At 42.3% G+C, this 27,220-nt stretch overlaps 1 protein-coding gene across 4 annotated transcripts in view; it reads left to right on the top strand.

The window, feature by feature from the left end:
* The first annotated feature begins 13,591 nt into the window (after window positions 1-13,591).
* The window catches only part of ak8 (adenylate kinase 8), a 148,389-nt gene continuing 134,760 nt past the window's right edge, over window positions 13,592-27,220 (top strand). The window contains exons 1-4 of one of the 4 annotated variants that reach the window (XM_068011862.1): window positions 14,032-14,114; window positions 19,910-20,036; window positions 21,496-21,580; window positions 24,386-24,435. In XM_068011862.1, the coding sequence (XP_067867963.1) occupies window positions 21,499-21,580; window positions 24,386-24,435 (132 nt within the window). In that variant the 5' untranslated portion in view covers window positions 14,032-14,114; window positions 19,910-20,036; window positions 21,496-21,498. Of the gene's footprint in view, window positions 14,115-19,909; window positions 20,037-21,495; window positions 21,581-24,385; window positions 24,436-27,220 lie in introns of all 4 variants that reach the window. The other 3 variants (XM_068011863.1, XM_068011861.1, XM_068011864.1) reach the window with 3 other exon arrangements.

The following is a 27,220-nucleotide window of genomic DNA, read 5'->3' as shown; positions in this document are numbered from 1 at the left end:
TAGAGAGTGAGAATGGGGAGTTAATAGTAGATAATAAGGAAATGGCGGAAGCAATGAACAAATATTTTGCTTCTGTCTTCACTATAGAGGATACAAAAAACATTCCAGTAATAGCTGTAAATCAGGAGGTGGAAGGAAGAGAGGAACTTGGTGAAATTACAATCACCAGGGAAACAGTACTGAGCGAACTGATGGAGCTGCGGGCTGACAAGTCCCCAGGTCCTGATGGGCTTCATCCTAGGGTCTTAAAAGTGGTAGCTAATGAGGTAGTAGATGCGTTGGTATTAATTTTTCAAAATTTGCTGGATTCTGGAAAGGTTCCATCAGACTGGAAAGTAGCAAATATAACCCCTCTATTCAAGAAAGGGGGTGGGGGTGTGGGAGGAGGTAGAGACAGAAAACAGGTAACTATCGGCCAGTTAGCTTGATGCCTGTTGTGGGGAAGCTGTTAGAATCGATCATTAAGGAGGCTATAGCTGGGTACTTAGAAAAACTCAAGATAATTGGGAATAGTCAGCATAGTTTAGTGAAAGGGAGGTAATATTTAACCAATTTATTGGAGTTCTTTGAAGGAGTAACATGTGCTGTGGATAAAGGGGAGCCCGTTGACATACTGTACTTGGATTTCCAGAAGGCATTTGACAAGGTGCCAGATAAAAGGTTATTGCGCAAAGTAGGAGCTCATGGTGTAGTGGGTAACATATTAGCATGGATAGAAGATTAGCTGGCTGGCAGAAAACAGAGTATGCATAAACGGGTCCTTTTCTGATTGGCAGGATGTGACGAGTGGAGTCTCGCAGGGGTCTCTGCTGTGGCCTCAACTTTTTACAATTTATATCAATGACTTAAATGAGGGGAGTGATGGCATGGTAGCTAAATTTGCAGATGACCCAAAGATAGGTAGGAAAGTATGTTGTGAAGAGGACATAAGGAGGTTGCAGACCGATATAGACAGGTTGAGTGAGTGGGCAAAAATCTGGAGATGGAGTATAACGTGGGAAAATGTGAAGTTATTCACTTTGGCAGGAAGAACATAAAAGCAGAGTATTACTTAAATGGAGAACGACTGCAGAATTCCGTTGTGCAGAGGGATCTAGGTGTTCTAGTGCATGAGTCACAAAAAGTTAGTATACAGGTATAGCAAGCTATTCGAATGCTATCCTTTATTACAAAGGAATTGAAAATAAAAGTAAGGATGTGATGCTTCAGTTATACAGGGCATTGGTGAGACCACATCTCGAATACTGTGTGCAGTTTTGGTCTCCTTATTTAAGGAAGGATGTAAATGCATTGGAGGCAGTTCAGAGGAGGTTTACTAGATTGATACCTGGAATGAGCGGGTTGTCTTATAAGGAAAGGTTGGACAGACTGGGTTTGTTTTCACTGGAGTTTAGAAGAGTGAGGGGAGACTTGATTGAAGTATATAAGATCCTGAATGGTCTTGACAAGGTGAATGTGGAAAGGATGTTTTTTCTTGTGGGTGAGTCCAGAACTAGCAGGCACTGTTTTAAAATTAGAGGTCATCCTTTTAGGACAGAGATGAGGAGAAATTTTCTCTCTCAGAGGGTTGTGCGATTTTGGAACACTCTGCCTCAGAAGGTGGTGAAGGTGGGGTCATTGAATATTTTTAGCGTGGAGGTAGATAGATTCTTGTCAGGCAAGGGAATCAAAGGTTATTGGGGGTAGATGGGAGTGTGGACTTCGAGACACAAACAGATCAGCCATGATCATATTGAATGGCGGAGCAGGCTCGAGGGGCTGAATGACCTACTTCTGCTCCTAATTTGTATATTTGTATGTTCGTATGTATGCAGTTGGTGGGCATTAACTGAAGATTCCCTTGTGCTGCTATAAATAGGAACAAACTGGAACTGTGGTTGTTGGGTTAGGAGGTGCATGTTTGTAATGTGTATCTCTGTAAATAGATGCTTATAAAAGTGTGTAAAGATTGCTTCCAATTCCATCCTTCACCACCTGACTTTCTGGAATGTCCTGCTCCTCCCTCTCATCAGCCACCACATACTCAGAACTCATTGGACTTTTTTGTCACCAAGATCATTTGTGTAGCTGCCTCATCTTCCTCCCACCTCCCCTGCTGCCTGCCCGCTCACTCTAGTCCAGAATTCTTGTATTTTCTGCAATCCCTCACCTTGCCCTCTCCAAGCTTTTCTTGTTCATGTAACTCTCTCCCCACTTAAATTCTGACCTTGATTTCACTTCCTAAACCCTAGTTTTCTCTGCACAGGAATCATCCTGCTCCCCTTAAAATTCAACATCATCATCTTACTCCTCAAAAAAATCTACCCCTGGCCTATCCATCCGCTCCAACTGTCGACACTCTCCAATCTTCCTTCCTAAGGTGCTCATCTTTCTGAAAACTCCTTGCTCAAATCCCTCCAGTCTAGCTTCTGACCATATAGCCAAACAATACATCACAAACCCATGAACTCATGAGAATAAATAATTTATTAATGCTATCCTGCTCCCAATTTAAAATCGTTTATAGTATAACAGTTAAAAAAACATAAAAATGGACTTCTAAAGGTATGTAAAAAGGAAACATTTGGCTAAGACAAATGTGGGTCCATTACAGGCAGAGTCAGGAGAATTTATAATGGGGAATAGAGAAATGGCTGAGAAGCTAATGATTACTTTGTGTCTGTCTTCACTGAGGAAGATACAAGAAATCTCCTAGAATTAGAGATCCAAGGGACTAGGGAGAATGAGGATTTGAAGGAAATTAGTATTAGCAAGAAGGTTGCATTGGAGAAATTAATGGGGCTGAAGGTTGATAAGTCCCCAGGACCTGTTAATCTACATCCCAGAGTGTTGAAAGAGGTAGCTATGGAGATAATGGATGCACTGGTGATCATCTTATAAAATACTCCAGATTCTTGAACGGTTTCTGCAGATTGGAAGGTAGCAAATGTCACCTCACTATTTGAGAAAGGGGGGAGAGAGAAAATGGAACTACAGATCTGTTACCCTTACATCAGCAGTAGGGAAAATTCTAGAATCTATTCTAAAGGATGTGATAAATGGACACTTGGATAATAATGATCTGATTGGGCATAGTCAACATGGATTTATGAATGGGAAATCATGTTTGACGAACCTGTTGGAATTTTTTTGAGGATATTACTAACAGAATTGATAAAGGGGAGTCGGTGGATGTAGTATACTTGGATTTTCAGAAGGCTTTTGATAAAGTCCCCCACAGGAGGTTGGTTAGAAAAATGAAAGCACATGGGATAGGAAGTAATATATTGACATGGATTAAGGATTGGTTAACAGGCAGAAAACAGAGAGTAGGAATAAACGGGTCATTCTCGCGCTGGCATGCTGTGACTAGTGGGGTACTGCAAGGATCAGTACTTGGGCACCAGCTGTTCACAATATATATCAATGATTTGGATTTGGGGGACTAAATGTAATATTTCCAAGTTCGCAGATGACACAAAACTAGGTGGGAATGTATGTTGTGAAGAAGATGCAAAGTGGTTTCAAGGAGATTTGGATAGACTTAGTGAATGGGCAAGAATATGATGGAATATAATGTGAAAAAATATGAGGTTATCCATTTTGGTAGGAGGAATAGATGTGCAGAGTATTTCTTAAATGGTAAGAGATTAGAAAGTGTAGATGTACAAAGGGACCTGGTTGTCCTTGTCAATAAGTCATTGAAAGCTAACATGCAGTTGCAGCAAGCAATTAAGAAGGCTAATGGTATGTTAGCCTTTATCGCAAGAGGATTTGTGTACAGGAGTAGTGAAGTCTTGCTTCAATTGTATAGAACCTTGGTTAAACTGCACCTGGAGTACTGAGTACAGTTTTGGTCCCCTTACCTTAGGAAGGATATTATTGCCATAGAGGGAGTGCAACGAAGGTTCACCAGACTTGTTCCCAGGATGGTGGGACTGTCCTATGGAGAGAGATTGGGGAAACTGGACCTGTATGTTCTACTGTTTCGAAGAATGAGAGGTGATCTCATTGAAACCTGCAAAATACTTAAAGGGGTAGATGCAGCTAAGATGTTTCCCATGGTTGGGAAGTCTAGAACCAGGGGACGCAATTTCAAAATAAGGGGGAAGCCACTTAGGATAGAGATGAGGAGAAATTTCTTTACTCAGAGGGTTGTGAATCTTTGGAATTCTCTAACCCAGAGGGCTGTGGAAGCTCAGTCATTGAGTATGTTTAAAGCAGAGATTAACAGATTTCTAAATATTAATTACATAAAGGGATATGGGGATAGTGTGGGTAAAAGGTATTGAAGTGGGTGATCAGCCATGATCATATTGAATGGTGGGGCAGGCTCGATGGGCTGAATGGTCTACTTCTGTTCCTATGTTCCTATAATGGATGGTTAGAAGAAACAAGACTATTTAAGTCTTGGACTCTTGATGAAATCATAAACTCTGAACACACAGGTTGAATTTTTATTAAAAAGACTTTTCATTTGTATACTGTCTTGCCACATCTCTCAGAAATGCTCTGAGGCACTTCACATACAATAACATGGTTTGAAGTGCAGCCAATGTGTTAAATAGCCTAACATCACTTGAACCCTGAGAAACTGTTTACAATGGTGTTCAGAACGACAACAAAGTGGAATGGGATCAAGTTCAGAAAAGGGAAGATGAATGGACATATCAAACTATTTCACACAGAAGGTTTTGAATGTTTGGAATGAGCACCTTGGAGAAGCTAGTGAAGTTGACAACATCAATAATTTTAAAAAGGAATTGGACAGCTGTTTGGAGAGACAATCAATTGAGGGGTGTAAGTAGAGCTTTTTGTATTCTGTGCTAGAACTCTGGGGCCAGGCAGATAGACCAAAGTGGTCTTTTCAGCTCCTGTACATGTCTGTATACTGTAGCAATGATCTATTTGCTAACTCTCAAAAATTACCAGGTTCACATTTTAAGCATGTTGGTGTATACACATGCTACAACTAATAGCATTAGGAATATCAATGGAATGCAAATAAGGTTGGTTCTATAAAGTGGTGGGGAGTGGAGTGGGTTCTATAAAGGGGGAAAGGGGTGGGATGGTATCTATAAAGGGGTGGGAGGTGAGGTGGGTTCTGTAAAGGCGGTGGGGATGAGTTCTATAAAGGGGTGGGGGTAGGGGGGTTCTATAAATGAGGGTGGGTTCTGGCTATTGTACCTCAGGAAGGATTATATTGGCTTTGGGAGAGGGTAGAGTGCAAATACATCAGAATGATGTTGGAGCTTAAAGGAATAATTATGGACACATTGCAGAAACTTAGGTCGAGATTTTACTGGCCATGGGGCAGCGGGCTGGGAGACGGGTGGACTGGTAAAATGCTGGGGAACCATGCCAGGACTACTCCCCATGCAGTCACGTCACTGGAGAAATTTCCTGGTGGCGTGAATGGCAGCGACTTGGCTGCCCACTGACTGGAGATGGGCAACTAATTTGAATAATTAAAGGCCCAATTAAGGGCTATTTTCCTGGGCCGCTGACATTTTTCCAGTGGCAGAGTGGTCCGCATGCCATGTGAGGAGGCAGCCACCTGCAAGGAGGGGCTTCCATGGGGTGCCATTGCAGGCAAACCCAAAGAGGGGACTGACAGTGGCAAAGGCCGCTTCTGTAGCCCTGATGCTGCCACTGGAAGGGCTCCCCCCACCATCGCCGGGACCTGCCTGCTTGGCTCCAGCAAAGAAAACAATTCTCTGCCACCCCAGCAAGTGTGCCTCAAAATGGAGGCGCCCTTGTGTTTTCCTTGCTGCCACAGCAGCAGCCACCTCTCTCGATGGCACTGCTGAGGCTGCAGAGCTGCCAGTCCTCTAATTGGGCTGGCAGCATGGAAGGCCTGCTCGCCTTCCTTAATTAGCCTTTACCGCTTGCCGACTCTTGATTGCCTTGTCCTGGCAATATCATGGGCAAAGTCTGGCCTCCCGCCTGAGCATGCTGGTTACCCGAAAACTCCCTGACATCGGGACATCCCTCGATTCTGGGAAGTTTCCGTCCTTAGTTTGTATCCCCTTGAGTTTAGAAAATTATTGGGCGATCTTATCAAGGTGTTTAAAATGACAGAGTGGATATCAAAAAACTATTTCCTCTGGTGGGGGAATCCAGAACAAGGGGGCACTATCTTAAAATTAGAGCTAGCCCTTTCAGAATGAAATTAGAAAGCACTCACTTCTTCAAAAGGCTATGGATACTGGGTCAATTGAAATTTTCAAGACTGAGATTGATAGATTTTTGTTAGCTAAGGGTATCAAGGGAAATGGATCAAAGGTGGATAAATGGAGTTGCGGTACAGATCAGCCATGATTTAGTTGAATGGTGAAACAATGTCAAGAGCTGAATGGCTCTCTCTTGGTCCTATGTGTTAATTATAACTTTCTCATTTTCTTCCCTCACATTTCATAATACTGTGCATTAACTATCAATGAAACATATTATAAAGCAAGGATGTCATTCCTACACAAAGTAACAAATTGCACTGCAAACCATTCTAATCTCTCATTCTTAATCCCCTCTAGATGTGGCAGAGGAAGAGATTGTCCCATTATATCATAAAACGCAATGCATTATTCTGATGCTAAAGCTCAGTGGTGTGTCTCTTTAAGACTACAAGATAGAGTCATAGAATCATAGAATAATACAGCAACGAAGGAGGCCATTTGGCCCATCATGCCTGTGCCGACTCTTTGAAAGAGCTGTCCAGTTAATTGCACACCCCTGCCCTTACCCCATAAACCTGCAAATGTTTCCCCTATAGTTGTGCTCTACACTTTGGAACCCAATGCTCATTTCAATTTGGAATCAGACATGCTTTTATCAAAAAAGCATGATTGCTAAAATAAATTAGGAACTAAAAACATTCTGCCTCTTGTGGCAATATTTTCTGTGGCTTGGGAAGCTTCTCTGTAGAATGCAAATGGATACGCTTCTTTCTTCTTCATAAATCTTTAGTAGACACACAAATTGCATATAGAAAAGTGTGATGCCCATTTTTGAAATGCATTAGATTAACTGTTTTTCATATATACTAATGTGTTGCTTGCGGCTTTGCTCAAATAAATGTCAGGAGCATTGTACCATGAGGCAGCAGTATGTTTTACTGCTGTCTCTGTCTCTTGCTCACTCACACACATTCTATTCATAAACCAAAATGTTTCTTTGCTGTATTAAATTTTTGAGCATGTGTGCCTGTAAGATTCCAAAAATACCCCATAATATATTTTTACAGTCAATTAATATTCTGCAAAAATATTTAATAAAATCTATTTTCTAACTTCCTTTGGTGCCACTATTTTCAATATATAATCAGATAAATATTCTTTCTGTGCAACACCTAATTGTGCTACATCTTCTTTGTACAAAGTTGCATTTATTCATGATTATATTATTCCCACAACTTCTTAGTGTTAGCAAGCTGAAGTGCACCATCTTGTGGGGGCCCATGACATTTTCACTGTGAATTTGCTTTGTTGTGCAGTTGCACAATGACATATTTCTTGAGCCTCTTCTGCTGGTATTAAATGAGATCTGCTAATCTGTGACTAACTCAATATACTCGGCTTTGCCCCATATCCCTTAGTACCTTTGGTTAACAAAAATCTATGAATCTCAGATTTAAAATTGTCATGGACGTTTAGTTTTTTTTATCCGGGTAATATGTGGTTTGCCTTTAAGGCTTGCAAAGGATCAGTATTGCTTTAAGAACCAGCAAGCCTCAGGAGTTATAGGAAGGTGCATTTTCGTTGCCTTGGATACAGCTATTTGGAGACTGCGATTCAAAGGGTGCATTCTTGTTACCATGGATATAGCCACTGGGATTGAGTATCAAGCGATATATTTGTTGCAATTCAATTTTGAACTGGCTTTTTAGTTGAAGACAGTTTGTTCTAACAGAGACACACAGACAGACAGCTGTGGTGTTTAGCACTTGAGAAAAAGCTCTCTACAATTTAAACTGAAGGAAGGGAATTTTAGCCTGTTTAATTGTTATCTCTCAAAATTCAAAAAAAAAGTTGAGCCATTTAAACCGAAGGAAGGGAAGTTAGACAGTGACAATCTTTTATCCCTCAAAAACTCTAAAGTCAGATTGATTCTATTGAAAGTGTTCACAAGTTGTTAATTGTTGAAATCCATCGCGGAAGAAGGAAGCATCACCTACTGCTGAAGTTAGATGACGGACTGTTCTACTGTGGAAGAACCTTTTTTCCATATCGGACGTCTATGAGGACCTCAAGCAACATTGGAGTGTAAATTTGCAAGGACTCTAATTTTTTCTATTTTAAATGTTGTTTATATCTTCATAGTGTTTAAGAATTTAGTTTTTTTAATTAAACAGTTAATTTGTTGATTTAAAGACACCTGGTTTGGTTAGCCTCATTCGGGGTGTTAATAGATGGTACAATTTGACTGGATCTTTCTTTAATTGGAAAGTTTAAATGACATGTTAGGCGATCTGTAGAGCGACAGGATTGAACTAACAGTGCGTTTCTCACACCACAATCAGAATCATATATTTTGATTGGGTGCTTCGACTGGAGCGGTCGGTCGTAACAAAATTAACAAGTGACCTAGCATCAATTGCCGTTTGTGGAAGAGTTCCAAACTTCTATCACCCATGTAAAAGTGTTTCCTAATTTCACTTCTGAAAGGTCTGCATCTAAGCTTTAAACTAAGCCCCCTAGTCCTAGACTCCCAACTAGTGGAAACAGTTTCTCTCTATCTACTGTCTCTGTTCCCATTGTATCTCGAAAACTAAGATCAAATCACCACTTAACCTTCTAAATTCCAGGGAATACAACCCTAGTTTGTGTAACCTGTCCTTGTAATTTACCCTTGGAATCCAGTATCATGCGTTCCTTTCAAGGCCAATACATTCTAACTAAGGTCGGCACAGTGGCGCAGTGGTTAGCACCGCAGCCTCACAGCTCCGGGGACCCGGGTTCGATTCTGGGTGCTGCCTGTGCGGAGTTTGCAAGTTCTTCCTGTGACTGCGTGGGTTTTCGCTGCGTGCTCTGGTTTCCTCCCACAGCCAAAGACTTGCAGGTGATAGGTAAATTGGCCATTGTAAATTGCCCCTAGTGTAGGTAGGTGATAGGGAATATGGGATTACTGTAGGGTTAGTATAAATGGGTGGTTGTTGGTCGGCACAGACTCGGTGGGCCGAAGGGCCTGTTTCTGTGCTGTATCTCTAAAAAAAAAAGGTGTGGTGCCCAGAAGTGAACACAGTACTCCAGGTGTCATCTAAACAGGGCTTTGTTTAGCTGTGTAGAATAACTTCCACCCCCTTGTATTCTAGACCTTTAGATGGAAAGGTCAGCATTCCATTAGCCTATTTGATTATCTTCTGTAATGGTTCATGACATTTTACTAATCTATATACATGGACCCCGAAGTCTCTTTGGGCCTCCAATGTTTCTAGCTGTTCACCATTTAGAAAGTACTCTGATCTATCCTTTTTAGGTCCAAAGTGGACAACCTCACATTTCCCTACATTGAAATCCATTTGCCACATTTTTTTACCCATTCACTTTATCTATTAATATCTCTTTGTAATTTTATGCTTCCATCTACACTCCTTACAGCAGAGATGTCATTCACCCTGGTACCAGGTAGGCAACTTACCATGTGGGAGTCTCAGTCTTGCTTACAAAGGATGACATTTGTCCCCCTAATTAATGAATCCCAATGAAGTTGTTGGCTAGGGAACGGAGTTTATAGTGGGAACCAAAGCTATTTTATTAGAGGAAATTTCTCCTCATTTAGCACTGGATGCCAGACAAGCAGTATGACAATTTAGAGAGGAAATGAGAGACATGGTGGTGAGATAGAGCTGGGTGTTGTCAGCATACATGTATAAACTGATGCTGTGTTCTTGACTGGATTGATAAGGATGGCACCAGGTGAGTGCAGTCCCAGCCAGTTGGACAATGGTGGAGAGGCATTGGATGAAGATGGTGTAGTCAACCATGCCAAAAGCTGCAGACAGGTTGAGGAGAATGAGGAGGGATAGTTTGCCATTGTAACAGTTCCATAGGATGTCATTTGTGACTTTGACCAGAGTGATTTTGGTACTGTGGTGGGGCAGAAACCTGATTGAAGGGATTCGAACATGGAGTTATGGGAAAGATTGGCACACACATGAGAGGTGACAGCACATTCAATGACTTTGAAGAGGAAATGGAGATTTGAAATTGGATGGTAGTTTGTAAGGATGGAGGGTTCAAGGGTTTTTTTGAGGAGAGGTGTGATGATGGCAAATTTGAAGGAGAGGAGAACAGTATCTGAGGAGAGTTAACAATATTAGGTAACATGGGCGCCAGGAAGGGAAGTTGAGTGGTCCGCAGTTTTGTGGGAATAGGATCGATGGAGCAGAAGATGTGTCTCATTGACGAGATGAGCTCAGAGAGGGCATGAGGGGAGATTGGAAAGAAATTAGAGAAAGATGCAAGTTCAGGGCTAGGGCACGAAGGAATCTTAAAGGAAGTTTAGGTTGGTGGGCTAGGGGAGGGGAGGGACGCGCCAGAGGCAGCTGAAAGGTTGGTCTCAAGCATAGTGACAAAGAAATCCATGAGCTTCTCGCACTTGTTTTTGGAGATGAGGGTGGAAGAGACAGGGAAGAGGACTTATCTTTGCATTCCAGGATGATCCTGGAATATTTTGGCAGATGAGAACAGGACCTAATAGTACTTTATGTGGTCCAGCCAGATTTGGCGGTTAATGGCTAAACCAGTTGTCCTCCACGTCCATTCAAGTCTGCGTCCCTTGACTTAAGGGAGTGGAGATGAGGGCTGTACCAGGGGATTGACCAGGATGAGGGAGATTAATGGTTTTAATGGGGACAAGGGCATCAAAGGTAAAAGTGAGGGTGTGGTTGAGCAGATCGCTAGCTGCAGAAATGTTGTGCTGAACAGAGGGCCAAAGGCTAGATAGTGGGATTTTGAAAGTGCAGTTATAAGTGAATTGGGAGAGAGTTTATTTCCAGGGGCAGACACAGAAGGAAATAGGGTTGAGAGGAGGAAGTGGGGATGTGGGTGGAGTATGATACAAGGAAGTGATCAGGGATGGCAATATCTGTGATTGACACAATGGGAGTAGCGAGTCCACGAGAGATGGCAAGGTCAAGGGAATATGGGTAGGGGAGTTTATATGGAGGGAGAGATTAAGGGAGGATAGGAGGACTGTGAATTTAGAGGAGGGAGAGCGTGATGAAATTAGATGGAGGTTGAAAACACTGAGGATGAAAAGTTATTCAATGCAGAGGCTGAAGGAGGAAAGCAGTGAAGACATTTAAGAGTGGTGCAGTGGTTAGCACTGGAGCCTCACAGCTCCAATGACCTGGGTTTAGTTCTGGGTACTGCCTGTGTGGAGTTTGCAAGTTCTCCCTGTGACCATGTGGGTTTCCTCTGGGTGCTCTGGTTTGCTCCCACAGCCAAAGACTTGCAGGTTTATAGGTAAATTGGCCATTGTAAATTGACCCTAGCATAGGTAGGTGGTAGGAGAATTGAGGGAAGGTGGGGATGTGGTAGGGGATATGGGATTAATGTAGGATTAGTATAAATGGGTGGTTGATGGTCAGTACAGACGGTGGGCCGAAGGGCCTGTTTCAGTGCTGTATTTCTCTATGGCTCTATCTTGGTGAGGTGGTACTTGGTTAGGTGTAGAAAATGGGGATTTTAAATGAGAAGAGTAGAACAAGGTGAGATGTGGAAAGCAGGAGAAGGTGCAGAGGAGTAGGGTGACAGCCCAAGGTGTGATTTGGTGATGAGCTACACTGCAACCATGATGGTCTGAACAGGGGAGATGTTGGAAGGTATAGTGAGGCTTCATTTGGGTTTGTGAATCTTCAGAATTCTCTATCCCAGAGGGTAGATGCTCCATTGTTGAATATATTTAAAGCTGGGATAGACAGACTTTTTGTCTCTGGGAATCAAGGGATATGGGGAGAGCCAGGAAAGTGAAATTGAAGCCCAAGATCAGCCATGATCATATTGAATGGTGGAGCAGGCTCGATAAGCTATATGGTCTTATGAGGGTGTCTCTACCCCCTCAGCCAGGTTTCCATCAAGACCATAATGTTTATGCAATCACCCACAATAAGCTCATGGACTGCAAAGGCCTCATTCATATGTGAATGAATATTCTGGAGAGAGACAAGGAGAGAGGCAGTGCTAGCTGATCCGTTGGCAGCATCCACAGGATCAGCCTTGAGGGGTGAGTGGGACGAGTAGGATGCAGGAAAGATTAGCCACTAGCTGGTGCGCTGGGTGGGAAGGTTGGCGAGAGAGTAAGATGGGGCACTTGGGGTTGCTGCTCATAAAAAGGCCAGGATGAATGCTTTGATAGGCCTGTCACACAGAGGGAAGCTGTAGGCTTATCTAAGGAGGAATCAAGCCTGGGACAGTGGCCAGAATCTTGACTGGTTGTTTCAAACAGGGAGTTGTAGGAAAGATTGGCACAGGATTGGGAGGCATGGCTCCCTACAAAAAAAAAACTAGAGGTAGCCATTCTGTCACAAATATGCACTTTTATTGAGAATGTGAAAATAGAAAAATCCAAATTTGCGCTCCTGTCCCACACTGATGCCTATTACTGTCTTCTCACTGAAATGTTTAACTCCTAGGACATCAAGCTAGTGTTGGTGGGATGATTGTTCCCCATGCTGCTACTCCAAATCCACCAAAAATAACACAGGAAACAATCTCCGGTTCAGTAAGAAGATAATTGTAGCGAGCATCACTGGAAATAAAGCCTCCTCCAAGCTTCATACTGTGGCCCCAGCCACCCTGGTGCTTACTGCCTCCAGGTTTGACTGTTTCAAATGCGATCATCTTTGCCCATTTACCAGCTGTGAACTTTACAACTGCTGACTGCCCTTATCTTCCACCATTCCCAGGCTTGCTGGCCATTTTGCTGGTGGCAAAATGATTGTTTTTAAGTTCTTATAGTACAAATATATTTGCTGCATTAAAATTACTTAGAAGAGCAGCCAGTGGAGATACTGTTAGGGGAATGGGTGATGTAAGCAAAGAGGGACGTGCTGAGGATGGCAAAGGGCAACAGTGAGAGGGAGAGAGGAACTGTGAGGCATGTGAGAACAACTGTGAGGAGAGGATGAGGGAAATGGTGAGTGTGGCAAGGGGCAACAATGAGGGGAGGTACACAATAAGAGAAAGCAATGGAGGAAGGGGACAATCTAGGGAAAAGAAAGTTGAAGCAGTAGCGTGAGATCAGGAGGTGCAAGCCCAAAGTGTGGGTGGGGGAGAAAAGGCGAAAGATTGAAAAACATGAACAATTAAATCATTTTTGCTCCAGAATTTGGCTCCAACACAATTAAGTGAGTCCACTCCAGAAGGGTTTCTGGCTCACTGTGGGCCTCTTAAATAACTTCTACTTGATCTCAAAACATTTAAAGTCCCAATTCTGTTCGCTTAAGTTATTTTATTTGATCCTGCCCCTTTCGTGAAAGAAGACTCTGCTGCTGTTGAAGCTATCTCCCAGAAGTTGGATGCGTTGACTGGGGATCTCATTCTCCAAGGTTGGCACAAAATGGTTATTAGGAGGTGGGACATTGACAGGAAATTGGACGTTGGAGAGAGCAGTTAGCAATTTACTCCTGTTTAATATTTTTAAAAGCGCATAAAACATTTTTTTTGCATTATCTCTTTGGAAGGAACTCTACAGGTCAGCTGGAGGACTCCAGACACAACAACTCGGTATCCATGGCAACGGTTTGCGCACCGCGTAAGAGGCTCAATCAGAAACTCTAACATAAATCACTAAATAAATTGGTCGTGATTACTTTTTAATCTCTGGTTTGGCTGTCGATGTAAACTCTTTGTCGACGTCCGACTGATGGGTTTGGGGCTCCGTTGCCTTGGTAACGCGGCCTTCAACTGCCACCGGCGTTTGTGCCAAGAAGAAAAGTTGACTTCATTAGCGGTGGAAGTGGGCGGCCTTTATCGCTTCAGGAGCCCTTAACTGAAAGGTCTCGTCTCCAGGTGCAATTTAAAAAAAACATTATTTTTAATCTAAAAGAAATGGACGCAACACAGAAGCCGTTGCGGATATCCCCAGAGCTCGGAGTGTACGCGGAGAAACATGGAGTATTTCAGACTGTGCAGGTAAACAGCGCCAATGTTTGACATCTATTATCACGATTAATGTCATGATAGATCTTATTTTTTTTTGCCTGAAGTTAAAATTTTCAGCTTGTTCAGTTATTGCGGGTAAATGGTCGTTGCAGCGGATACCAAGAAGCATCAACATCAAGACACACTCCTTTCTAGTTTAATCCGTCAACCTATTTTGACTTAAACCGCTTCTGAAAATAAAGATAGCTTCATGTCTTGGAATGGATTGGTGATCTGTGCCACTCTTGTTGATCACCAGTCTCATTCGTTTTTGCCTATGTTGGCAGTGCTGGAAAGTTTCAGGTAGGATCAATATCCGTCAAAATGTCAAAAAATACTGGGCGTTGGGCTGGGGTGGTTGGGGGGGTGGGGAAGAAAAAAGAAAAAATATTTCCTGCTGGTTGCTTCTGAACTAAAGCCAGGAATTTACAAACAAGCCCATCTAGTGACAACAGCGTTATCAATAGCAGTTTCTAACCCTGACCATCAACCTCCAGTCCTCACCATTAACTCTCAACCCTAACCGTTAACTCCCAGTCCTAACCCTGACCATTAAATTCTGATCTGAACCATAATCATTAACTCCTGATCCTAATCATTAACTCTCGATCCTCACCGCAGCCATTAATTCCCAATCCATATTGTCAATAGTATGATACAGGGTTGGATGCAATGTCAATTGACAATGGGCGCAAAATTCTGATCCATAGCGCCACTGGAGATGGTACTATGGAAGCGTAGCATCCTCCTGGAAGTGTACTGCCAGTTGCTTCTGGCACGGTCCATACACCACACCATGTTGAGAAGGGCGCTCGCGTCGGCGGCCCTATCTGCGCTGGATGCAGGTGATTTCATGCTATCTCGATGTCACGCAGCTCAAGTGGCTGATCTGATGCCCATTTTCCAAATTTGGACCACACTGGTCCATTGGACGAATTCACTTGTAAGTCACCGAAGATCAAGCACAGCTGCAGGACAGGCCCAGCACGAGTGTTACTTAAAGTACTAGGGACTGAACTTGCAAGTAAGGTAATTTTGAATAACTTCTGCTATTGTAAAGTCTCTGGAAGTACCATGGAATCTTTTTCGGAGGTGTTGTGGTGAGTTCCTGGTTTTCGCAGAGTTTTGCTGCATTCTCACAGGGAGGGCAGAGGATTTGGTGATCTGTCCATACAAAGGCTGCAACAAGTATGTGGGTCTGCAGCACGATGGAGTTGGAGTAGAAGCCTCAGAGAGCGGAAGCTCTGCGCAATGCCCTCTGCAACTTGGAGCCAGACTTTTTCATGCTCTTTGACAGTGACAGGAGGCTGTCTGGCAGGCCAGCCAATGCATGCAGCATCTTGGTGTGCATGCCCATCAGTGTTATCTTGAGTGCTGCCACATAGAGATCCTCATCTGAGTTGCCTGTAACAGAACTCGCCTGCGACTCGCTCTCTGGTGAGCTGGCAAACAAACCATCCTTTACCCCTGGCCTGGCTGCGGCCCACTCATGCCCAGTGATTCGCCACATGCTGATCCCTACTCCATGCGAGACTGCAGTGTCACTATCTGAGCTGGTGGCTACAAGTGTCAGATCAAGTGACGGTGGCTCTTCATCAGTGTTGTGTCGTTGCACTCTCACTGGCTCCCATGGTTGGGCAGGAAGCAGTTGATGGGTGTCTGAAATCAGAAAATCAGAAGGGGAAGGTTGGGGTGAGGGAAGGGGGAGGGGTGGAAAACACCATCTACAGTTTGCTCATCATGCCAGATAACAGGATGAGGGTGAGCTGGGCACTGAGAAGGGGCATAAGGAAGGCATAGGGAGAGCCATCTCTGTAGGGGGAGATGCAGGTGTCCTTGTCCCCTCCGGTTCTGCTCTACTTCCTTCTATTTTGTGTCACGGTCTGCAAGAAACAGTCTTTGGGTGATGTTCCTTCCATAGCTGAATAGCTGGAAGTAATATGGAGGCATTGAGAATTATTCCCATTATTCATTAACGACTTGGATGATGGCATAGTAAGCCATACATCCAAATTTGCTGATGATACAAAGTTAGGCGGCATTGAAGACAGTCTAGATGATAGCATAAAATTGCAAGGAGATATTGACAGACTAGGTGAGTGGGCAAAACTGTGGCAAATGGATTTCAATTATGGGCAAGTGTGAGGTTATCCATTTTTTACCAAAAAAGGATAGAGCAGGGTACTTTCTAAATGGGAAGAGGTTAAGTACAGTGGATGTCCAAAGAGACTTGGGGGTTCTGGTGCATAGATCTTTAAAAAGCCACGAGCAAGTGCAGAAAATAATCAAAAAGGCTAATGGAATGCTAGCCTTTATATCTAGAGGATTGGACTATAAAGACACAGAGGTTATGCTGCAGCTGTACAAAACCCTGGTTAGACCCCTCTTGGAGTACTGTGAGCAGTTCTGGGCACCACACCTTAGGAAGGATATATTGGCCTTGGAGGGAGTGCAATGTAGGTTTACAAGAATGATACCTGAACTACAGGGACAAAAACAAGAAATGCTGGAATCACTCAGCAGGTCTGGCAGCATCTGTGGAAAGAGAAGCAGAGTTAACGTTTCGGGTCAGTGACCCTTCTTCGGAACTGACAAATATTAGAAAAGTCACAGATTATAAACAAGTGAGGTGGGGGTGGGGCAAGAGATAACCAAGGAGAAGGTGCAGATTGGACCAGGCCACATAGCTGACCAAAAGGTCACGGAGCAAAGGCAAACAATATGTTAATGGTGTGTTGAAAGACAAAGCATTAGTACAGTTTAGGTGTGAATACACTGAATATTGAACAGCAGCAAGTGCAAACCTGAAGAAAAACAACCTGAAAAAACAGTGGGTAAGCAAACTGAACAAACTAAGATGAAATGAAATAAATGCAAAAAAAGATTGTAAAAAATGTAAAAAGGAATGTAAAAAAAAAGGAAGAAAAAATAACTAAAAATGAAAGTAAAATGGGGGGCTGTCATGTTCTGAAATTATTGAACTCAATGTTCAGTCCGGCAGGCTGTAGTGTGCCTAATCGGTAGATGAGATGCTGTTCCTCGAGCTTGCGTTGATGTTCACTGGAACACTGCAGCAATCCCAGGACAGAGATGTGAGCATGAGAGCAGGGGGGAGTGTTGAAATGGCAAGCAACCGGAAGCTCAGGGTCCTGCTTGCGGACTGAGCGGAGATGTTCCGCAAAGCGGTCACCCAGTCTGCGCTCGGTCTCCCCAATGTAGAGGAGACCACACTGTGAGCAGCGAATACAGTATACTACATTGAAAGAAGTACAAGTAAATCACTGCTTCACCTGAAAGGAGTGTTTGGGGCCTGGGATAGTGAGGAGAGAGGAGGTAAATGGGCAGGTATTACACCTCCTGCGATTGCAGGGGAAGGTGCCCTGGGACGGGGACGAGGTGGTGGGGGTAATGGAGGAGTGGACCAGGGTGTCGCGGACGGAACGATCCCTTCGGAATGCTGACGGGAGGGGAAGATGCGACTGGTAGTGGCATCACGCTGGAGGTGGCGAAAATGGCGGAGGATGATCCTTTGGATATGGAGGCTGGTGGGATGAAAAGTGAGGACAAGGGGAACCCTGTCACGGTTCTGGGAGGGAGGGGAAGGGGTGAGGGTAGAAGTGCGGGGAATGGGTCGGACATGGTTGAGGGCCCTGTCAACCACAGTGGGGGGAAATCCTCGGTTGAGAAAAAAGGAGGTCATATCAGAAGCACCGTCATGGAAGGTAGCATCATCAGAGCAGATGCGTCGGAGACGGAGAAACTGGGAGAATGGAATGGAGTCCTTACAGGAGGTAGGGTGTGAAGAAGTGTAGTCGAGGTAGCTGTGGGAGTCAGTGGGCTTATAATGGATATTGGTAGACAACCTATCCCCAGAGATGGAGACAGAGAAGTCGAGGAAGGGAAGTGTCAGAGATGGACCATGTAAAGGTGAGAGAAGGGTGGAAATTGGAAGCAAAGTTGATAAAGTTTTCTAGTTCGGGGCGGGAGCAGGAAACGGCACCGATACAGTCATCAATATACCGGAAAAAGAGTTGGGGGAGGGGGCCTGAGTAGGACTGGAACAAAGAATGCTCGACATATCCCACAAAAAGACAGGCATAACTAGGACCCATGCGGGTACCCATAGCGACACCTTTTACACCCTGAACTACAGGGGTTAAGTTACAAGGAGAGATTACACAAATTAGGCCTGTTTTCACAAGAATTTAGAAGGTTAAGGGGTGATCTGATCGAAGTCTTCAAGATATTAACAGGAAAAGACAGTCTAGATAAAGATAAACTATTTCCACTGGTTGGAGATTCTAAAACTAGAGGGCATAGTTTAAAAATTAGGGCCAGACCGTTCAGGAGAGATGTTAGGAAGCACTTCTTCGTGCAAAGTGTGGTAGAGGTTTGGAACTCTTTCCCACAAACAGCAGTTGAAGCTAGAACAGTTGTTAATTTTAAATCTAAGATAGATTTTTGTTCAGCAAAGATATTAAGGGATATGGGCCAAAGGCAGGTATGTGGAGTTAGGCTGCGGATCAGCCATGATCTCATTGAATGGCGGGACAGGCTCGAGGGGCTGAATGGCCTACTGCTGTTCCTATGTTCCTATGGGTGTGAGGCTGGCTACTTGGGTAGGTGTATGAGGGTGAGGTGGAGTATCCGGATGTTAGGTGTGAGTTCTGAGTGCCGGGAACTGGTGCTGGATGAGCGATGTGAATGTGGTGCATGGAGCAGCATGAGCAGTTGTTGGAGTGGTGGGTAGAAGATTTCATGTGAAGGTACATTCACTGACCTTGGCCATCCATGTGAGATCATTAGACTTCTTGTGGCATTGCTGCCAGCTCCTCAGGGCTAGTCTCTGGGAATTGACCTCCTTGGCTACCTGCTCCCAAACCCTTCTGCGGGTGGTCCCTTGAAGGCCTCCTGGCCCCAAACGGAACTATGACGTCTTTCTTCCTGTCCACCTCCAGCACTACATCTATGGCCCTGGAATCATCTCTCTGTCCTGGTGTTCCATTTTCCTTGTTTACAATTGCAGCAATAGTATTCACTCTCCTGTAATTCAGTGCAGCTTCCCTTTAAGAGAGACAGACTGCCTTTAAGAACTGAAGGCTGGCTGCACCACATTCTGCTTGGCTCCCTACTGAGTGCAGAGGCAGCCAGCAATGCAGCAGGTGCTTGGTCCTATGGTACAATCAGGTAATTCGGGTACCAGCATGAAATATATGTACTGCCTATCTCCGCCTGAATGAGTGTGGGCAGGTCGCGAATTCCCACGCCCAAAATACGGCAAGGACCAATTATTAGCCCATTGTGACATGATCAGTGATGCAGATTGGCTACATTGTCAACGGTCACTCTGTTTAAAAACTGTTGGAAACATTGCCGATCCATTTAAAGATGTGAAGCTGTAATTCAATTTTTCATGGTTTGAACCATCAAAACCAGACTTGCTGTAACCCTGAGGGGAAACTTGAGTAACCTGTTCTTCTTAAGTCCCAGACAGATATCCAGTAGCAGAAATATTTTCATGTTTTGTCGATTGATTTTCTGCAATGAAATTGCCCTGTTTTGTATTTTTGAATAGTATGAAAAATACACAATGCATGGAAATGTTCTGCAAAAATATGATTTAGGGTTTGGATATTTCCAATGAAACATGCTATTCTTGAATAAAGGCACATAACACAACTGTTTTTGCTGAAGTTACAATTCAACTAATTGACCATGCTTATGTTCAGAAAAAAATATGGAATGGGAAACGGCCTTTGAGCCTGTCAAATCTGTTTTTTCCATAGACCATTTTGTGGTGGAAACGACATTGACCCAGGATTGTATGATATTTAGGTAGACTAAGTATAGCTGATCATGTGACAGTAATTTGATGTCGTACGAACCAAGTAATTTTGGAAATTGGACTAAAAGGTGGGACCATTTTGGGTTATGTAAGTATTTTTATTGTACAACAAAATATTAAATGTTTTAGTTCTAAAGATTGAACTGGACAGGTACATTTATTGTATCCTGAAACTGAAAAGTTACATGTGATTGTTAAAACAACAGTATGAAGATGTTGGATGGAGGGAAGAAATCGTTTATAATTGGGATAGTTATGGACTGTGGAAAGATTTAAATTGATGCTCTGAATAGTCGTATTATCCTAACTTTCATTTGTTATGATTAAGAGGGCAGCTACAGTTGTTAGAGATAAACTATTTCCACTGGTTGGAGAGTTTAGGACTCAGGGGCATAGTCTTAAAAATCAGAGCAAGACCTTTCAGGAGTGAAGTTAGGAAATGCAAAGGGTGGTAGAATAACTCTGTTCTGCAAACAACAGTTGATATTAAATCAATTGTTAATTTTGAATCCGAGATTGATAGATTTTTGTTAATCAAAGATATTAAGGGATATGGGGCAAAGGCGTGTATTTAGAGGTAGATCACAGATCAGCCATGATCTCAGTGAATAGTGGAACAGGCTTGTTGGACTAAATGGTCTACTCTTGTTCCTATGCTCCTATGATTGAAGATTTATATATCCAGTTTTTCCCTTCTGTCATTTAGGTCCAGGCATGTGCAATATCATTCCCAGTCTGGAAGCAGGTGGGAAGATTCTCATAATGTTTAAGAAAGTCAAAAAGAGTATTATATGTTGCTTTCATATCTGTGGGGAAGGGTCTTTACTCCGCTTACCAGCTCCCCCAACAGTTCAAGTTCAAGGATGAAATCACTATTGGAAATCATAGGTTTGAATCCATATCTTAGTGCTCTTAGTATTCTAATGTGTTGTACTGCCCAGCTGCCACCATTATAAATACAATATAGACTGCTAGGCTCATTGTAAAATTAGACTTGAAAAGTTTTGTTTATTTGAATTGTAGATTAAAAATATTCTATATTTGCATGTTTTAAGGCATTTAATGATCAACAAACATTTTTGTTCACAAGTATCTCACAGAAATCTTTTTATTTACTAGGGTCAGATTTGGTTGAGTTCATAATCATATGAAGCAGCTAATAAGGTTTATGCATTTGTAATAATTGTAGGCTGACAGGAGAGTAGTTGAGGCCAAGAAGGTAGACTGATTTAAGGAATGACTAGATGCTGTTATAGGAAGAATGTGGAGTTGGCCTTCAGGGAAGGAAGAGATCAAATGGGCTAAAGGGCCCTCTTCATCTGAGTCTATCTTGTGATCTTAGGTTCAGCTAGTTATGTCTTCAGCCCTATTTATTGCAAAAATGACTTATTTTCAATCTTTTTCAGTCTGGCATTGTACTTGTGCCTAATTCCTGCATACAATACATATGTATACACAAAGCTAATAGTCCATGAGGGTTATCAGCAGGAAATGTAACCTCTTTACTTATTTCCTTGTGTCCTTCAGAGAATGTTACAGTGTCTGCTAGTGGATAAACCAACGGATCCCATTCAGTATATGATAGATCATCTTAAAAATGAAAACGATGAAGGTGAGGGCACATTTTCATGTCAGTGGAAATATGAGTGCTTTGCTAAGTTGTTTTTCTGGCTGTTCAAAATTTTAGCACAGGTCTAATTGTGTAGTAAAAGCTGCAAGCTTTAGAGAGTCTGATCAAAGAGAAAACTAAAATTGCCAGTGTATCATTGCTTGGCATTGTGGATTGGATTAACAAAAGTTAGACCTCCTGGCTCAAGATGTCTGGAGAAAAGCAGCTTTGTTGAGGAGAAAATAGGCGCTGGGAAAAAAAAATCAATTCTTTTATAAATTATAATGTCACACTTGACAAGACTGTACTTTGCTCTACAATCTAGTGGCTGCAATGATTTATATCCTATTGTAAAGACATCCTGTTCCAGTCTCCATTAATTTATTCTTTTATAAAAAAACATTTATGAAAAGTTGTTGCACTTTTATCTTTTTATGTAATTTTCAATGGTGTAATCAGAATTTGTTATGTCAGATTGTGCGATATCAAGAACCCTAGTTGGTGCCTTTTAGTTCTATAAGACATGGGGATCCTCAAAATGACAGTGCATTATTTGAGGGACTTACAGACTTAACATAATCATTGAAACTTTTGAAAGTTTGGTTACAACTGCAATTATTTACTTTTTTATATTTGCTTCACGTTGTGTTTCAGTGTCTTTATTTTAAAACCGATGGGTGTACTACTTGCGTACCTGCACAAGGGTAGAACAGCTGTGTACAAAATTGGTGTCTGTCTGAGAAACGTGCTTGCAGTCTTGTCAGTTAGAAATCTACAAGGGAAGTAATCCAATTATAGAATGATTTTGTTTCCTTTTATTGAAAAATATGACCTAGGGCAAGTATAGCTTTTTTTATATGGAATGAACAATTACAGTAGCCCAAGGCAGTGTTCCCTCCGCCCCCCAAACAAGAGTTTGACCTTGTGTTAATAATAGAATAATTCTGCTTTTCACTGATCCCTTAACTGGAGAATCTTGAGTGTAAAGGCTTGAATCACCTGAGGATTTATTCCTACGGATGAGATTAGACAATCCTCAAAAGAGTCATGTCTGCCAAAGAAAAATTTGCTTTGAAGTAGTTTGAAAGAAATTTGCTGATGATGGCGCTAGAGCTTGTTTTGTGCTGATTGTATTGAGTTTAAATAATTCATTGTTTTCTGTATTTACTTTGAACAGAAAGGAACATATTTACATATTGGATTTAGTTGTATTATTCCTGTGGCACCCATGTTGGACGTGCGTTAAAATAAATTTCAAGATTTTACAGAACCTTTAAAAATTCTATGCATTGCTCTTATGATTCTTTGTTGCTGGTGTTGCATACAGAGAATTTTACTATGGATGAATGCTGTCATTGTTAAGTGCTCACCCATAAAACATTGTAATTGACTTTTTAAAAAAGGTTACATATATGTCCAAGCAACTTTGACAATGGAATTTGGGCAGAAGCCCTGTTCCAAATGGAGCTAAAATCTGTGAATTTGGCAAATTACTGGGCTGGATCCAACAGATTTTTAGACTTGTTGCAACCTTCAACAGTTTTCCACTGTTCTAATCAGCCCAAATTAAAAATCAGTTAGCACAAATCACCAATTAGTCTTGCATCCATTTTTACTGTATTTTATTAATAAGTACAGTTTCTTCCTCCCCCCCCCCCAATATATTTTAATTCAACATTATTCAACAAAAATGTATTTTGATTCAACCTTATTTTAGCTTTTAAAATGAATTGGTACCAGGACTAATTTTCATTCGGTAAATGATTCCCATGGAATTCTTGCTGCTGTTACCTATTTTTAAAAAATTGTTGGAGAGAAAAAAATTTGAGATTCTGGATACCAAAGAATAGACATGAAGAAATGAAATTTAAAATCTGAAAAACAGTAGGCCAGGTAGTGATTAATGCAATACTATAGGGGAAAGCTTAATGAAATATGTTAACATCTACCAACGAGCTATGAATCAGCTTCTAACTGCATTGTGGAAGAGCGTGATGGATGCTTTTGACAGATGTTAGGACACCAAATAAACTGTGTTTAAAAGAACTGCCACAAATATAGTTGTAAATATGTCACAAATGGGTACCAGCAGAAGGTGAGAGGCAGTGGTTACCAAAAAAATCCAGCTTACGTAATGTTGATTGTGCTGTTAAGTAATTAGATTTTTTAAAAGGCTCCTGCAGGGTTGGGCTGTTCTATTTAATTTCAGGCATGTTAGATGCTTGTAACTCAAACAATAAACTATGGTACCTGCCATAAAAGCAAACTTTAAAGAAGTGACCACTTAATATCCAATCTCAGCATTAAATATGTAATTCAGAAGTGAATCTGTATTTAGGGAATGCTAAAAACCCACATCAAACTGCACTTACACTACAGCTGTAGAATTGGTCTCATTTTGGATCGACATTAAGAATTTAGACTGTTAATCCAGAGTCTGGTGCAACGTGATACCGGAGTGAAATGGAGTTAGACTCTCTCTCTCTCTGGAGTTACAGCACAACATTAGCATCAGTGAAAATTAAAACCGCTTTGTATCAATGCTGCAGTTGTACTTTGAGTACAGACATAGACTGGTCTCATTGTATGACACAAAATAAATGCCATTATGTTATTTTAGTTAAAATCAAATATAGAACAACAAATAGGAACTAGTACATTTATTTAAATTTTAAAAGCTGCATGATTCACCCTAGTTTGGCATAATTTTGCACAAAACAAGCATTGGCAAGGAATTGCAATACTTGATTTTTTAAAATTAAAAATAATTTTACCTGAATATAATATTTTCTTCCAAATGTTTTATAGTTCCCCGGATTTTTCTACTGGGTCCACCTGCTTCAGGGAAGCTTACTATTGTAAGTGCATTCAAGATTAAAACTATTTATTACAGAGAAAAATCTTGTCACTAAGGGTGAATAAAGTTTTTTTTTATCATTAACTTCCAGAGGAACAATGTTAGCTAATAATATGTCTGTGTTTCCTGATATTTCTGTATACCTATTGCTATATCAGAATTATAGTTTCTCAATCTAAAAGGATTTGTTAATTTTCATTACTTAGAGTGAAAGTGCTTATTTGATATATGTTCTTATGAAATTTATTGATCTAAAATTTGTTATCTTTATCGACATTTGCATTGTGTCAGTATTGAAAGATTATTTAAATAATAACTTTAATTAATGCGCACAAGCTTCCTCAATGGCATATTTCCTTTAATGTTATTTATTTGATCTTTTTCACCAACTGCAAAAAGTATTATTTTTTACTAATTTAGTGCTGCTTCGTGACATTTTAGAAGATTTTGTAATTTCTACACAATAACCCTTTTAGGGCTGAGAATGCAATCCAAATTTTTTTTTTATTCATTCATGGGATGTGGGTGTCACTGGCCATCCCTAATTGCCCTTGAGAAGGTGGTGGTGAGCTGCCTTCTTGAACCGCTGCAGTCCATCTGGGGTAGGTACATCCACAGTGCTGTTAGGAAGGGAGTTCCAGGATTTTGACCCAGCGGCAGTGAAGGAACGGCGATATAGTTCCAAGTCAGGATGGTGCGTGACTTGGAGGGGAATTTTCAGGTGGTGCTATTCCCACGCACCTGCTGCCCTTGTCTTTCTAGTTGGTAGAGGTCACGGGTTTGGAAGGTGCTGTCTAAGGAGCCTTGGTGCACTGCTGCAGTGCATCTTGTAGATGGTACACACTGCTGCCACTGTGCGTTGGTGGTGGAAGGAGTGAATGTTTGTAGATGGGGTGCCAATCAAGCGGGTTGCTTTGTCCTGGATGGTGTCGAGCTTCTTGAGTGTTGTTGGAGCTGCACCCATCCAGGCAAGTGGAGAGTATTCCATCACACTCCTGACTTGTGCCTTGTAGATGGTGGACAGGCTTTGGGGAGTCAGGAGGTGAGTTACTCGCTGCAGGATTCCTAGCTTCTGACATGCTCTTGTAGCCACGGTATTTATATGGCTACTCCAGTTCAGTTTCTGGTCAATGGTAGCCCCTAGGATGTTTATAGTGGGGGAATTCAGCGATGGTAATGCCATTGAATGTCAAGGGGAGATGGTTAGATTCTCTCTTGTTGGAGATGGTCATTACCTGGCACGTGTGGCGCGAATGTTACTTGCCACTTATCAGCCCAAGCCTGGATATTGTCCAAGTCTTGCTGCATTTCTACACAGACTGCTTCACTATTTGAGGAGTCACGAATGGTGCTGAACATTGTGCAATCATCAGTGAACATCCCCACTTCTGACCTGATGATTGAAGGGAGGTCATTGATGAAGCAGCTGAAGATGGTTGGGCCTAGGACGCTACCCTGAGGAACTCCTGCAATGATGTCCTGGAGTTCAGATGATTGACCTCCAACAACCACAACCATCTTCCTTTGCGCTAGTTATGACTCCAACCAGCAGAGGGCTTTCCCCCTGATTCTCATTGACCTCAGTTTTGCTAGGGCTCCCTGATGTCATACTTGGTCAAATGCTGCTTTGATGTCAAGGGCAGTCACTCTCACCTCATCTCACCTCTTGAGTTCAGCTCTTTTGTCCATGTTTGAACCAAGGCTGTAGTGAGGTCAGGAGCTGAGTGGCCCTGGCGGAACCCAGACTGAGCGTCACTGAGCAGGTTATTGCTAAGCAAGTGCTGCTCGGTGGCACTGTTGATGACACCGTCCATCACTTTACTGATGATTGAGAGTCGGCTGATGGGGCGGTAATTGGCCGGGTTGGACAGGACATACCTGGGCAATTTTCCACATTGCCGGGTAGATGCCAGTGTTGTAGCTGTGCTGGAACAGCTTGGCTAGGGGCGCGGCAAGTTCTGGAGCACTGGTCTTCAGGACTATTGCTGGAATATTGTCAGGGCCCGTAGCCTTTGCAGTATCCAGTGCCTTCAGTCGTTTCTTGATATCACGCGGAGTGAATTGAATTGGCTGAAGTCTGGCATCTGTGATGCTGGGGACTTCAGGAGGAGGCCGAGATGGATCATCAACTCGGCACTTCTGGCTGAAGATTGTTACAAATGCTTCAGCCTTATTTTTCATTTTGCTTTTCCTCATTTGAAGTTTGCCTTCATCGTTAACTTTGTCAGTGTAGCCTTACTGGTTTCAAGAGGTAAGATGAATTAATTGCAGCTTAAGAACATTGTCAGGATTCAATATGTTACAAACTGCAAAAATGGTTGCAACATTCTGTAATAAGTCTGCATGATGATGTGAAATTTAAATAGCTGCATAATGGTCTTAAAAATTAGAATGTAGAATGTTGCAGCTGAAATCTAAATGGCGTGAAGACTGCTTCTGGCACAAGTAAGGAGTAAATGAAGTATTTCGTACAGTAGGGACTTTTTCATTGCCCTTCATATAAACTGTTACTCTGTCCTCCTCCCAACCCCAGTCAAATTTTATTTGCGCATTTTTCTTTGGAGAGTCTCTGTGGACCTTTTGCCTGTTGGTAAGGGCTGAACTTGTTGGGCCTAATGGCATTTTGATATTCTTAAAAGTTCTGTTGGTCATTGTTCACTATACCAGATGTTTGCTCATTCTATAAAGTTAAGAATCTTGTATGCACATATTGGGCTGAATTTAGTGTGGCCATTTGGAGCAGGAATGGTGGGAAAGGGGGATGCAGAGGCCATTGTCAGTCTACA

The sequence above is a fragment of the Heterodontus francisci genome, chromosome 32 (assembly GCF_036365525.1).
Source record: "Heterodontus francisci isolate sHetFra1 chromosome 32, sHetFra1.hap1, whole genome shotgun sequence".
Lineage (NCBI taxonomy): Eukaryota > Metazoa > Chordata > Chondrichthyes > Heterodontiformes > Heterodontidae > Heterodontus > Heterodontus francisci.
This window is presented reverse-complemented; position numbering and strand designations above follow the sequence as displayed.